This window comes from Notothenia rossii (genome assembly GCF_949606895.1).
Source record: "Notothenia rossii genome assembly, chromosome: 1".
Lineage (NCBI taxonomy): Eukaryota > Metazoa > Chordata > Actinopteri > Perciformes > Nototheniidae > Notothenia > Notothenia rossii.
The window spans coordinates 50,078,709-50,092,599 of NC_136912.1; the positions used below are offsets into that span (position 1 = coordinate 50,078,709).

The 13,891-nt window shown below is 37.4% G+C and overlaps 1 protein-coding gene across 2 annotated transcripts; it reads right to left on the reverse strand.

Moving 5' to 3' along the window:
- Nucleotides 1-5,092: 5,092 nt before the first annotated feature.
- Nucleotides 5,093-12,383, reverse strand: LOC307039180 (uncharacterized protein). Of its 2 annotated transcripts, XR_013808158.1 has the most exons (5): nucleotides 12,091-12,383; nucleotides 11,122-11,562; nucleotides 9,720-9,885; nucleotides 6,186-6,454; nucleotides 5,093-5,114 (listed from the first exon to the last, which is right to left on the reverse strand). XR_013808158.1 is itself a non-coding variant. In XM_079681027.1 (3 exons), the coding sequence occupies exons 1-3, from the start codon at nucleotides 11,332-11,334 to the stop codon at nucleotides 6,285-6,287; spliced, it is 549 nt and encodes a 182-aa protein (XP_079537153.1). In that variant the 5' UTR covers nucleotides 11,335-11,714; the 3' UTR covers nucleotides 5,419-6,284. The 2 variants fall into 2 exon arrangements, 1 of the variants encoding a protein (XP_079537153.1); XM_079681027.1 differs by lacking the exons at nucleotides 5,093-5,114; nucleotides 12,091-12,383 and having other exon boundaries at nucleotides 5,419-6,454; nucleotides 11,122-11,714.
- Nucleotides 12,384-13,891: the final 1,508 nt, after the last annotated feature.

The window sequence follows — 13,891 nt, forward strand, 5'->3', positions numbered from 1 at the left end:
CAAGAGCCCGAACCAAAGGAAAACACAGGCTTTCATACTAAAACACAGGAGGAGGTGTGTGGGTGCTTTCCCCAGAGGTCATCTTATTGGGAGAGACCAAGACATGGCCTGTCGCACCCAATCAGTGCGACACAGCAGAAGAAACCCGGAAACAAAAAGTCTCTTTCAGTTTGACGAAGACCAGACACCTTTTGGTGTCTGGTACGAACCTGCTCTAAACAACAAGTTTCCTTATCTTATTTCATATCTTGCAGCCAGCACACACACATCCCCTTTATGGCCCTTTGTCCCTGTGTCCATCTTCCCGCCTCAGGCTGCCACACACAAGTTAAAAGTATGTTTTAAGATATAGTTGTTATAGTTGGCTAAATATACGTAATACATGTAAATTACTTTCATATCAATAATAACGAGGAACACATTACCTATGCTCTTAAGCAGTATTAGAGATGCTTTTCAAATAGTCAAACTTCACACAGGCCTAATATAGAGAACACACTCATTTGTCCTACAGCCCCTCCCGCCATTTGAGCTATTGTTCACATCTTTACTTCAAATAAAAGGTTTCACATTGTATATTTCCAGCTTCCTTTACACATATTGTTATTATTAATACAAAGTAATTAACCACACACATCTATTGAAAACAAGTAGATTTCCCTGATAATTGACATGCTGAAAATGCTCTCTCGTCCCTATCATAAAAGCTGCTTCCATTTCCTATAGAGTAATAAAACATGTTTAAGCTAATTTCTCCACAATGTTTGTGGCCATTTAGTACCCACACATGAAAGAATAAGAACAGAGGTATAGTTGAACAGTAATCATGTAGCACATTTTACTGCAATGAAAACACACATATTTGCCCCAAGCATGTGTAACGCACCCTCTTCTTTTATGAGGGAAACATTCCAGAGTCTTGGAGCTATCCCCAAATTAGGATGTCCCCTGCTCCCATCCTTCTCTAAACACAAAGACTTCACCTCAATATATTGGGGAGGGAAAATATACTTTGTCCCTTCAAATTTAACATACATGAATATATATATAAGGTGACATTAAAATGAATATACCAGATTTAACTTTCCTGCCATAACACGTTACTTTAATACTTCAAATAATTCAAATAATACTTCACTACACACTATTGTGTGTTTCGAAATATGTTCTATGGCACGTCTCTGCTGGGAATTGTTAAAAGACGTTTTCATATTTCCCATAATAAGAAGTTGCCAGTATTAAACTGTGTACATCCCTGGAGGTTTAGGGGATAGGAAACACTCACATTTAAAATATATAATTAATAAATGGGGGGAAATTGCTTGTGCCCATAATGGGCAGCATTAATATATATATTAATGCTGCCCATTATGGGCGGCATTAATAAATAATAAAATAATAAAAATAAATATAATATATATAATATAATATACATAATATATAAATATATATATATATATATAATATAATATAAATAATAAAGCTCATGTGGGTATATATACCCACATGACAGCTAAGGTCAGAAGAGCTTTATTTAACAGCTCATCTTATGTCTGTGACCCCTCCTGTTTTAAATTGATAAGCCTGAAACATGCACTTGTCAAGGTTCAGAGGCAAATTTTGCAAATATGGCAGTAGCCATCGATCATCTTAAGATAAGATATACTTTATTGATCCCAAGTTGGAAACATTTGCGTTACATCAGCATGTGTAACAGTTGTAAATATGCAGTGGTGTTTATTTGTAGATCATTTAGTATAATCAGACAAATTCTGTGTTTTATATTTAATAATTCTTTGTTCTTTATTTATTGAATGTTCAAAACCTGACAAGGTCGGAGATGAACAACTTGGGTCGCAGGTTCCACCACAGTGCATTACAAGACATCTATCAATATGTGTGTATACCTCCACCATTAAACTGTCATATTCTGCACATTTCTTATACTATCTACATACATCTTATAAGACTATAATACATATGTATAATATCAGTTAAAATAAGTGCTTAAACATACAGTAGTTAACATTGCAGGAAAGCAATATATTAGTACTCTGTCAGGATTAATATTTATACCCCCAAAGCTTTTTTCTTATTCAAAAATAAGACCTTAACCTAAAGTATTCTTTAATGTTTAATGTGTCTACTATTAATATCTAATAATAAAAATAATAAATTGTAATAACGTGCTTTAACCACTAGGTGTCCCTTTCTATCAGCTGTGCACCGTTATGGTGTAAATATACCAATATACCGATTGGATCAAATATAAAAGTCAGCCGAATTAGTATTGATACTGCAAGGAGTTGACCGTCCTTCAACATGTGACCGGTTGGGAGTGAGAACGTGTTGTGTACAGAGTTATTGCAGTGGGCAGGAATGTTTTCCTGTATCGGTTCCTGTGACAGCGGAGCTGCAGCAGTCTGTTGGAGAAGGAGCTCCTGTCTGTCCAGGTGGGGGGGTTATCTGTCTGTCCAGCTGCAGGTGGAGAGGATGGGTGGGGTTACCCATGATGGAACCAGAATAAGGTTTTTATGGCTTACACGCCTTTCATCGTAGTGGAAAATGTTGTCATATGCAATATGTTTGGATAGTTTCACCATTGAAATGCGTTTGATAACACTAGGTGCTCTAGTGCCAAAGTTGTGACCCTAAAAAAATATCAACTATTCATTTGTATGGCATCCAGAGCTTCCACATTTTAGGGAATATGTTTTTTGATTTAAAATATCATCAATGTCATAAGTAATGGTTACATTAAAACCCTCCTATTGTATTTGTTTCCCCCCCTTACTTTGGTGTTCGCGGTCAAATTTGACCGGTCCTGTTTTAACTGCTATTACATAAACACAAAAACCATGAATCATCACCAAATGTCATTCATTTCATCAACATTGTATGTTGAGTTGGCACCTCAGCTCAAAACATACAAAAACACAGAAGAATAGAAAGTTAACCCATTGAAATGATATGAGAGCAGTGCTACAAACTACAATTCCCATTAGATACGCGCCCAACATCGTTACGAAGTACATAGAGATGACATATTTGTAGTTCTTCCGGCGTGTGTGCTTTTGCTCGTTCGACTTGTTTTGCGTTGACGGCCGTATAGGCTCCATTCCCTTTCAGAAATCCGTCAATCGGGCGCGATCCGAAACCAAACCCTGTGTTTAAAAAAATATAAAATACAAATTTGCACTTTTGCCTCCTTAGCAACGGCAGTATCGTTTGGGTAGCGATCTGAGTTTGGGTACCGTATCTGTGACGTGACAAAGGGTCGCCGTGACAACGTGGTGATGAGATGTGGATAACTTTCCAGATAAAGACCATCCTGATACTCGAGTTGTGGTTTTCAATAAGTGAAAAAGAAAATTCAAAGTATTCACTACCATTTTAATATCTCAAGCATTTGTCCCCAAAAGCTTTCAAATGTAGTAGCAAAACCAGTGATCCAGATCAGGATCATTTTAATTAGGCCTATAATTAAATGATATAATAATACATTTTATTTTTAGAGCGCTTTTCTGAAACCCAAAGACGCTTTATATGCAAGCCTACCCAAAGTGTTATACTTCAGAAGTTAAACAAATTAGATAAGGCAGTGGATGGCAAAGTACCAGATTTCACACATGAATATGCTTAAAATAGGTTATGGTGTTCCTATCACTGACAATGAAATCATGTAGTATTTCAACTGTAATTTCCTAAAAAGTCAAATGCATTTTGGTGGAGGTTTTCATCTTATTTCTAATAGAAACATATTAAATATGACTCAAATGGAGCATATAAACAAGAGAACAAACGTGCAAAAACAAAACTGGTGTTCAAATAACAGGTTTTATTTTTATGCATTATCCCGGAGAATTCTTCGACTGCCAGGAATGAGCCCACTCCTTGCCACTGAAAACAGAATGGAATAATGTTAGTTACAGTTACTGGTTTCGTCTTTCCGAAAAGCATAAACCATGTGTGAAGCAAACATCTTATAACTCAATTTATATAAGTAAATGTTTCATTTACCATTTAGAAAAAGTGAGCATAGAAATGAAAACAAATGTTCTAACAAACAATAAAAACAAACAAAAACACATACATGAACAACAATGAAGTTAAAAAATCATTTGTTCCTACACTACTTCAGCTGCTTCAGAATAACAGCAGTGAAATATATAAGAGGACTGGAGGTAGATTTGGATGTTTTGCATTTGTTAAATATCATGTGTTTGTTCTCCAACATGGGACTACATCAGATGACATGAAGCCAAGTAACTGGAAGATATATACCATACTGGACAGGGCTCCCACTCCACCAACATTTCTGCTTTTCCCTATCAAGAGAAGAAAACAAATCTCTAATTTCGGAAAGACCACACGCATATTAGCTTTAGCAAACAATTGTGTTGGAAGTTTGTAAATCATAAAGCACACCCTATGCATTACTTTTATTCCCGTCTATTTCTCATTCTTTCTTTTATTACACTCCTGATGGGGAAAGTTTCTAGGCGAGTGTGGTAGGAGCAATCTGTGAACATCAAAGCAGGTTCCACATACAGTATTAGTCATATTAGAAATAAAATAAATACAACTATGAACACTTAAGTAGCAACCAGACTTGCACGATGAAAAGTGATCACACTGTTATCACTGGGCAAAAGTTACTGTCTACATCATTGAAATGGAACCAAGCTGCTCTCAGTCCTAACATGGGATGCTTGTTTGAATGGCCATACCACTGCTGAGCCTGAGATGACCAAAGAAAATACTGCCCTGCTGCTTCCTTTACTGCCTAGCATTCTCATCACCACCTTATCAACTATGACTGTATGTATTTGAGTCTAATTAGACAATTAAAGCCCTTTGGATTTTTGGATAATGTATCAGTTATAGTTATTAGACACAATATAGCATTGTTAACTCACTGAAGAAGCATCAATCACTGCGTTTACATGCACTTTGCTAAAGTACATGTCGATAGATTTATTAGAATACCAATCAATTCGACTCATGCAAATGTTTATAATCAGTCAAAATACTTAATAATGTTAATATACCTGGCTTTTTCTTTTTGAGTCTAGGACCAAGTACTGTGTCCCTCACGGACCCTGTCCTGACAGCTGTGGGTTGAAGAAGAAATATTACTATATACATACAGTATACCAAGTTAAGCTTAAACTCAAGTTTCAAAATACATCCCACAAATGCAGCATCACATGATGCAATAGGTGTTTGGTACAGATATTTTTTTGTTATTGCGATTTAATTGAGGTTGATCTATGAAGTCTAGGTGTTTTGTTGTCTTGCCTATATAATTGACTCCATACTTTATGTGTAAGGAATAGTTTGATAAATACTAACATGTTGTGCTGTAACGTTAAATGAATTTAACTTTGATTCAAAAACCTACGTTTATTCCCCGTATGTTCATTATGGGACAGTGTCGTATCTAAATGCAGTTCTTGAGTATAAAGTTTAAATATGCTGCATGACGTTGTTGCATGAGTTGCTTCGAAGTTTACCCCTATGGTCAGGGATTGCTTTAGGTAGACCACAATATTAATGATATCAACCTCTCGTACAATATATGGACATGAGCCAAATCATTTTTGATGTAATCGACCTACTGCCCAACGATACAATGTAAGACCCTTTCTGTGTGTAAACCAAATCACATAGGAGTTTTATTTTGTGATTTATCAAATGTAAAGTAAGCCTGCTGTTGCTTTGCATTTTTGTGTGAAAAAGGTATAACCATATAGTAACCACATGTCTGTTCAGGAATGAAAGACTGTATTTTTCTAAACGTTTAATATTTATTTATATCCGAGTACCTAAGGATATACACATACCCAAGTATCCCATTTTCCTTTCATATTTATGAAGTTGTAGGTGAAATTGTTATTTAGATTAAGCTATTGTTGTTATTATTATTTACCTATTGGAACAATCATTATTCCCAAAAATGCAAGAAGTGCAATTAGGTGTTTTAAGATATTGTAGAAGCATGACTTGTCAACAAGTTACCTACAATAATTTTTTAGGAAAATATCGGAAAACACTCTTGACTTTTATAAATATAAAAGCTGCAAATCTCAGAGAACAAATGTCACTGTGTGTGCTGTGTGCTCTGCATGTGTGACCATTAAAGAGGGTTTCATCCCTCCGATTCTATCTATCTATTTTATTACCTGGCCCCTCCGTGGTGGTAGCCTGTCTCACATCATCCCGCTGGGGCTGCTCCTCTTGCCCCACCTCTATGATGGTGCACTGCTTCACAGGGGGGGTCTTCAGCACCTCCACCTGCACGGTGCTTGTCTCTGGCACCTGGCTCTCTGTGGTCCCTGCCTCCTGCCAGTTGTTTTCTGGTTCAGATGGGTCACAGGGTGTGAGGTTGAGCGTGACTGTCTCTTCCTCAGGATCTTCCCAACCCCCTGGCCAGTGGAGTCCTGTGTCCAACCTGTGCAAGTTAAACAAATGTTGGTCTTGACTTGCTTAAGACAAAGAGGTTAACTCATATATCTAGAAATAAGAAATACAGCGTGCTTAAGGTATGTTTCCAGAAAGGGTCAAAAATATACTCGTCATGTCATAGGATTGTGTGCAGTCAAAGTTAATAGCAGAGAAATAGTAGTATTTATCCAGTCAACCATTTATAGTTTTGTTTTTGCGATATTATTCTTCCGATTTGTGTCTACATTCTACATGTGATGTGACATGTCAATTTGTCGGTAGACAACATATAGACGTGTGCATGTATGTTCGCTTACATTATTTACATCCACACATTTTGTTCAGAATTTATGAGACTGACGCAAACGTGTTTTGCATAAGTTCAATCAAATAAGTAGCAAGTCGCTTTGGATAAAAACATAAATGTAATGTAAAGGGACCTCTGGATGCACTGGATAACTGCTTTTGTTTACAACCCGAGAAACATGACCTTAATACAGAACTGCCAAACTGAATATGTGGTCAACTGGGATCGTCTTCATGTATTGTGCTCTTACCATTAACCTCAAAAATATTTCTCCCTTTTGGGCGTTGATAAAGGAAACCGTTTAGGAACGGTTTGCTAAAAGGAAATTGCTTAAGGAATGGCTCAAGCCTAAACATACATTTCAGTCATCAAACCTAACTACCTTGACATTAACAACTTTACAACTTTCAATTTGTATACAATGAATGCGCAAGTGGTAGCACAATACCCCAAAATGGTTTTTCAAATTCACGTAAACTTGCCTAACTATTTCCTGATAAATAACAGTTAAATGTCCACAAGTCCCCTCTGCAGAGTAACCCATGTCTCATTAGGCTACATACTCAGTGTTTAAAAATGTATTTATTGTATGTAGTTTGCTAAAATAAAAACCGTCAAACGTTGTCCATAACCCTAAATATTTTTGCAATTACTTTCAACTTTTTTAATACTTTGCAGCTAAAAATAGTGACAGTTAACAGGTAGAAAGGATGTGTGTTAGCTGTCTCACAAAAATATAGTTTGCCAAACCCAAATAAATGGCACAAATGACTGCTTTCTGGCTGTATCAAAGGATAAATACTGGATCAAGTTGTTGTCCCACAAGATTTGGATGGATTGAAAACAGTCGCTGTAAATTGTTGTTAACTTAAAGAGCCTGTGACACGATTTTCCCCCATCATCCAAACCCATCAATTTGAGTAAATATTGTCCCCTTGAAAACCGTTACTGAACTGATTTTGGATATTTGTACTTTGATAACCATTAATCTGCCCTTCAATGTTGACCATTTCCTGGATCTTCTCGGGGATTCTTCAAGTCCCGCCAAATTATGGGTGACGTCAATGCGGGCACAGCGCTCCAGCTGCACCGTTCAGGATCCCTGCATCTGCATGTAAACGCACGATGGCCCACACAGCAGCAAGCTCAGACAGCGATGACAGTTTAATTTTGAACGTGTCTGAGAGCTCATATGAGGCTGACGGATCGGTTTATTTTGTATCTGCTAGAAGTTTAGGAATTAGGTGCGTCAATATGGGCGATCATACGGTCATGTAGCCAGTGGTGGACTGGGAATAAAAATCAGCCCGGGACTCTCGACCGGCCCACTTCAGTACCACTAGTAAATTGTCAACTGGGGGAGTGGGGGATGTGCTAGTGACTTATCCGACCGGCCCACTTCGGTACCGGCCCATCGGGATTCGTCCCGATGGCCAGTCCGCCACTGCACCCAGCCCAGCCCACGTAAACTGTCAACGGGGGGAGCCTCGCTGCGGGGAAACGGTGGACCTAGTGTCCCGATCGGAGTGGGAATAATAATAATAATAATCCGTGCATTTTATCCATTAATTTCCCCAACATTGTGGTAAAAAAAAAACACACGTTTAATCAATGTTGGTGTACTACTACAATCAGTGGTGTAGTGGGGATGTTTTTACTGGGTGGACGGGGTGGTGGGTGGACGGGAGACACTATGGACGCGCTCGTGAACTGTCAACGGGGGGGTGGCCTTGGGGACCTCTGTGTCGCCTGTCAGCGCAATTTACATGATGCCGTTTAGACAATATAATAATAAAGGGCGGTGCCGGCTGTCAGCGAACCGATCCGGCCTTTCTGCGCGACTATCACTAAAATGCGGGACATAGTCTCAATGTGTGGGACGCGGGACAAATAATAAAAATGCTGTGTGTGCAGTCCCGCACAGTGCGGGACACCTGGTCACCCTACACACACAGTTCTGCCCCTCACACACACACGCTTCAAATCAAGTTGCATAAATGCTTGAGCTACGTTTTTATTATAATTACTGTGAAATCTGCCTATTATGTTTTCGTCATTATTAGAACAAACACACACTTGCAACTGATAACACTGGCAATGATTTTAGATGTATTAGACTATTAAAAAAAGAAATCATGCTTCAAATAAGTGGGGGTACGGCGTACCGCCGCGTCCAACTCCCACTACACCACTGACTGCAACTACAAAAAGCTAAGGTTTGTTTTCTCATCAGGAAATGCAGACCGGCTCAAACAAAAGATTTTTAAATCATCATCCTCACGATCATTTAATGTATCATATGTTCGCCGAATTGACATGAAAGCACTAATAAATGTAGTTTCATCCACTTGAGTCTACAAAAATAATCGATTTGTTTTTATATCACATCCGACGGGAGGAAATTCAGCAGCTCTCACTACCGATTTTTAATCCTAATTTAATCATCCTCTTCACCACGATCATTTATGTTTATGTTCGCCGAATTGACATGAAAGCACTGACAAATATGAATATACTGTAGTCAACTTCATTAAAACGTTATTAACGTGCCTAAACTCAGTAATTCACAATTTCTACGCATGACAACACACTTTGTCCGTGTTTGGCTCTCTCGCCGCACAGTGAAGCGTTCCCGCATTGACGTCACTTCAGGCTTCCCCCAAAACCTCAAAATGAGTCGAAGGAATTTTCCCGCGATGTTCGAAATTATTGATATTTATCGGAGCGGTATCGCTTTTTCTTTTTTAAACTGACGGTTCGAGATTACTAGTAGCCCACTATTTCATTGCACAACAGTTGTTGGGTTTCGTGTCACAGGCTCTTTAACTGACTTTATTAAATGAGTTGATCCAAACTCATTCCATATAACTGTGTTGGTTATAAGGAAATGTTAAGCTCTCCATTGATACAAACATTTTGTGTACACAATACTGTGAACTGTGAAGATATAGTGCAAGCATCTCACCTTCACAAAGGTACTCATAAAAAGTGCCTATCTTGTCAAGGTAATCATGGGCATAGGCGGTCAGTGTGCAGCGAGGGGTTAGGATTTCACATTTGACGTCCTTCTTCCTGGTCTCCTTGCCAAGAAGCAGCACTGGTTTAAAGCCAATGGCATGGAGTTTCTCAAGCTGTAATGACAAAATAATATATTTACTGTATAAAGAAATGGAAAGGAAACATCAACAACAACTATATAACTACAACTATAACATTACTGATGACAGCATGTAGTTGTATGCCATTCATAAACCTAGATGCTGAGTTAAGCTTTTGCAGAATCATGTATTTACCAGGAAGGGTTACACAGTAGAAGCAGAATTTTTTTTATAGACAAACACAAAATACAAATAAATCAGTATCCTGAGTCCCAGTTCAAACCCTGATAATCTTAAAGTTAAAGTACAATAAGATACAAATGTGCGACCACTCAAGAATTAACACTTACAATGACTATTGCATAATTAAAAATGTAACACAATCCAAGCATAGCTTGACACTGTTGAAATTGAAATTGCGTGCTACGATGTAAAACGTTCCCGTATGTTGTGGCTGCAGTCGTAAGAGTAATATAGAGTAGTAACATACAATTATGTAGTCTTATTAAAGGTGGGGTAGGTAAGTTTGAAAAACCGGCTCGAGTTACACTTTTTGTTATATTCCATGGAATGCTCTTAACATCCCGATAGCAATGAATATCTTAAGTGCTTTGACAAAACATCCATAAAAAAATTTCCTCTGTGGAAGCCGTAATACTGTAAAAAGCACGACCAATCATCTGAGCCGGCCCGGCTAAAGTAACTGGATGGCCTACCTGCCTGTCAGCCTTCCATCTGTGCACAAACTTATCTCGTGCCCTCATTGGTCATGTGCACGTTCGTGTGTGTTGGAGGAGGGGCTCTATAAGGAAGTGGCAGATTTTCTCCGGTTGTGTATTTTCAAATTCTAGCAATCTCGAGCCGGTTTGTCAAACTTACATACCCTACCTTTAAGGTCTAAAAGTGTGTACATAAGCAAGAATGGAACACAACATGGAAGTGAAGGAAGTGCTCTGTTTATTTAAATGAGTAGTTAAATTAAAATAGTGTCCCTAGGCTGTGAAAGTTAAGATAAGAGTAGTTTTAAAATTGAAAGAAAAGAGAATATTAAATAATACCTTTGCAATAATATCTATATTTGAAGTTGATATCAAAGTGTATATTGGTTAATAAGATACAAACATCATTAAAAAATAAATGTATATAAAAACAACATTCAACTTGATCCTGGCCCAATATATTTGAAAACAGTCAGGGTCCGTCTGTGTCAGTTCTTTGGTGTCAGCTTGGTGTGTCCGGGCCTTAACATACAGTAAAAAGTGTACATACCAAGACAATGGCGTCATCCTTGATGGAAGCAATGTTGTGGTTCTTCTTCCGCCCTGACACCCAACCCCCTCGCTTCTCATCAAACCTCTTGAGCTTCTTCTCAAGCCGCGGCTTTTTTGGCTGCTCCTTAAGGCAATGTCCACACATCTTCTGTGCACAAAATAAAATGTTCTGACAGAAGGGACATGTCTTTTTTGTAGACCCACTTGGCATGATTAACACGGGATTACAAACAAACAGACAGACAGACAGACAAACTGACAAACACAGGAAAGTAGAGAAGTACACAACATAGATAGAAGGGTGAATAAAGAAATAGATGATAGATATAAGAGAGCTAGATAGGGAGATAAGGAGATAGGTTGAGTTTGGCTCTTAAAAGTGCCGTTGGTTTTATGATGGTGTAGATCAGTGTATGGGTTTGTGGTGTGGGTACAGGAGCTGCAGGAGAGAACAGAAAAAGTGAATTATGTAGTGAAACTAGTTTTTTTAAATGCACATTGTGACGGTTTAACTGCTTTAGACAGACTGAGTTAATTTACGTGTTTCCTGTTTCATACGCGTAACAAGCACATGGACGTGGACTATGCCCCTCCCCCCCAAACATTAAAATGTCGGCCAGCGTTAGTACTGTCATGTGTAAAACAAAAGCGATTAAGATAACGTATAACTCACACTTTAACACTGACGTATGTAGCCGTAATTAAGACAAATATTTTTCACACACCACTTATGAGCTGATATAAATGTAGCTAAACTAGTTTAAGCTTATGTTGAACGTGAGCTAGCTAGCTAGCCGCCCGCAAGAATAATTTCACATTAATGTTGCTTTGCTGATTATGGCGAAAGCATTTCTCAGACTTAGAACAGTTCAGTATGTATGATGAACCATGCGAGTAAAGGCTTAAAAAAATCCCCAATTATTAAATCTAAGCAAAACATGTATCAGACTTTAGTGACCCAACTTACTTTGTCAGAGGATGGATCGCAATGCCGGTGGCAGCGTCTTTGGCCAATAGGTGGTGCTCTGAATGATGTAATTTCCTGTACCGATTATACAATAAAATATGAAAAACATTTCCTATATTTTGACACGATAACTCTTTAATAACCTAAGTAGCCTACGGACAAAAACAAAAAAGTATATATTGCCTTATAAAATGCAGAAAAGTTTAAACATCTAACATGATAATAATAAATAAAAAATAATGATATCTTAAACCAAAATAAATAAAATGGAAAATTAACCGACAACAACAATTTAACATAAATAAAACAAGGATTAAAACAAGGATAAGTTTGACTCAATGTTGTGTAAAGTACCCGTTATGGTTAAAAAGAATATGTTTTTATTTTTATTTTTTGAAAATAATACAGCTTCCAGCTTCCCGAGACACGAAGAGGAGACACGAACAATTATTCCACTTGAAATGCGTTTAAACTGTGTCAGAGAGATGTTTAATCGGTTCATTTTAATTGGGGATTATGGGTCGTGTTGTGTCTTCGGCCATCCTAAACTCGATGATGCTCGAAATGTCTCTTATAGGCCTACGTCTGTTTCCGGTTATTTTTATTTTGAAATTCAGTTCCTGAAGGACGGCAAAAAAGCTTGAGATTATAGAATCAAACAAATAAATAAAAACAAGGATAATTGTGTGTTATTGTTGACTAAATAACAGTGTGTTATCTTGAAAAGAATAACAAATTAAGGGTCATTCCAGAATTGGAGGACATTTCATGTCCCCCATATAAAAAATCTAATAATCCATGCCCAAAATGCTAAAACATGCACTTGTTGTGTTAAACATACTTGTCTTGAGACACAATGTGTAGAAAAAGTGGTTTCAAAATATTATTTAAATTATAAAATAGCTCTCGAACATCCCCTAAAATGGCATTTTTCTCTTGTCCCCGCTTCTTGGTGACCAACTTGCATGTCAAATATAACGTTTAAAATAGGGATTTTATTTACTTTTTTTGGTATTATTCTATTGATATATGTCTCTTGTAATTGTAAAATCTATTTGTTAAATCATAAACATATTTTAAATAACAGTAATTTTACACAGAAGGTGTGTCCCTCAACATGCGTTCAACCCTGTTACCCAAACCTTTTTAGATTGGCACAGGAAGTGAAAAAACTGTAAGTCAGATGACACAGTGGAAGTGACATCAGCAAGCCATGTGCTAGTGCCATGGGTAGACCAAAACTAAGTCCACTCTTTTATTTTTCATATTTTTACAATCTTTTCAGTCGTAAAAGAGTGTGGCACTCTGACCCACTCAACCCTGTTACTGATATTACCAGAATAAAGCATATTAATTTCAAAGTTATCTTTCTTGCATTAGATATCCAAGTTTGTCATTGCCTTGGAAAGTAGCATTACATGCTACATCTAGCAATAATTCCTGAGGTTAAAGGCTCAAATTAGCATTGATTTTCAACCCTGTTACTTTCAACCCTGTTACTATAATTATAGTAATAGGGGTAATTCTTCATTGGAAAATATACATTTGATGCCAAGCTGGGCAAATCACTTTTTTTGATGGTTTATTATCTGTTTTTCCTAAATACATAAAAAAAAATTATAAAATAAAAGGTTCATTTTTCAAAAATGTTGGTGTTTAAATTGTCCTCCAATTCTGGAATGACCCTTAAGAGGAAAAATGAGCCCCATTTATTTTCCTCACAGACAGCAACAAAAGTCCGAAATGATACGATTTTAAATAAAAGCAATAATCGTGGCTTGAACCACACAGCTTCCGGTTT

Excerpts from the sequence above, each read along its gene's own strand:
- LOC307039180 (XM_079681027.1), bottom strand. The coding sequence starts at position 11,334 with ATGCCAAGTGGGTCTACAAAAAAGACATGTCCCTTCTGTCAGAACATT. Across the intron at positions 9,886-11,121 it reads AGGATGACGCCATTGTCTTG|CTTGAGAAACTCCATGCCAT; the intron begins GTATGTACACTT and ends TTGTCATTACAG. Across the intron at positions 6,455-9,719 it reads TTATGAGTACCTTTGTGAAG|GTTGGACACAGGACTCCACT; the intron begins GTGAGATGCTTG and ends TAACTTGCACAG.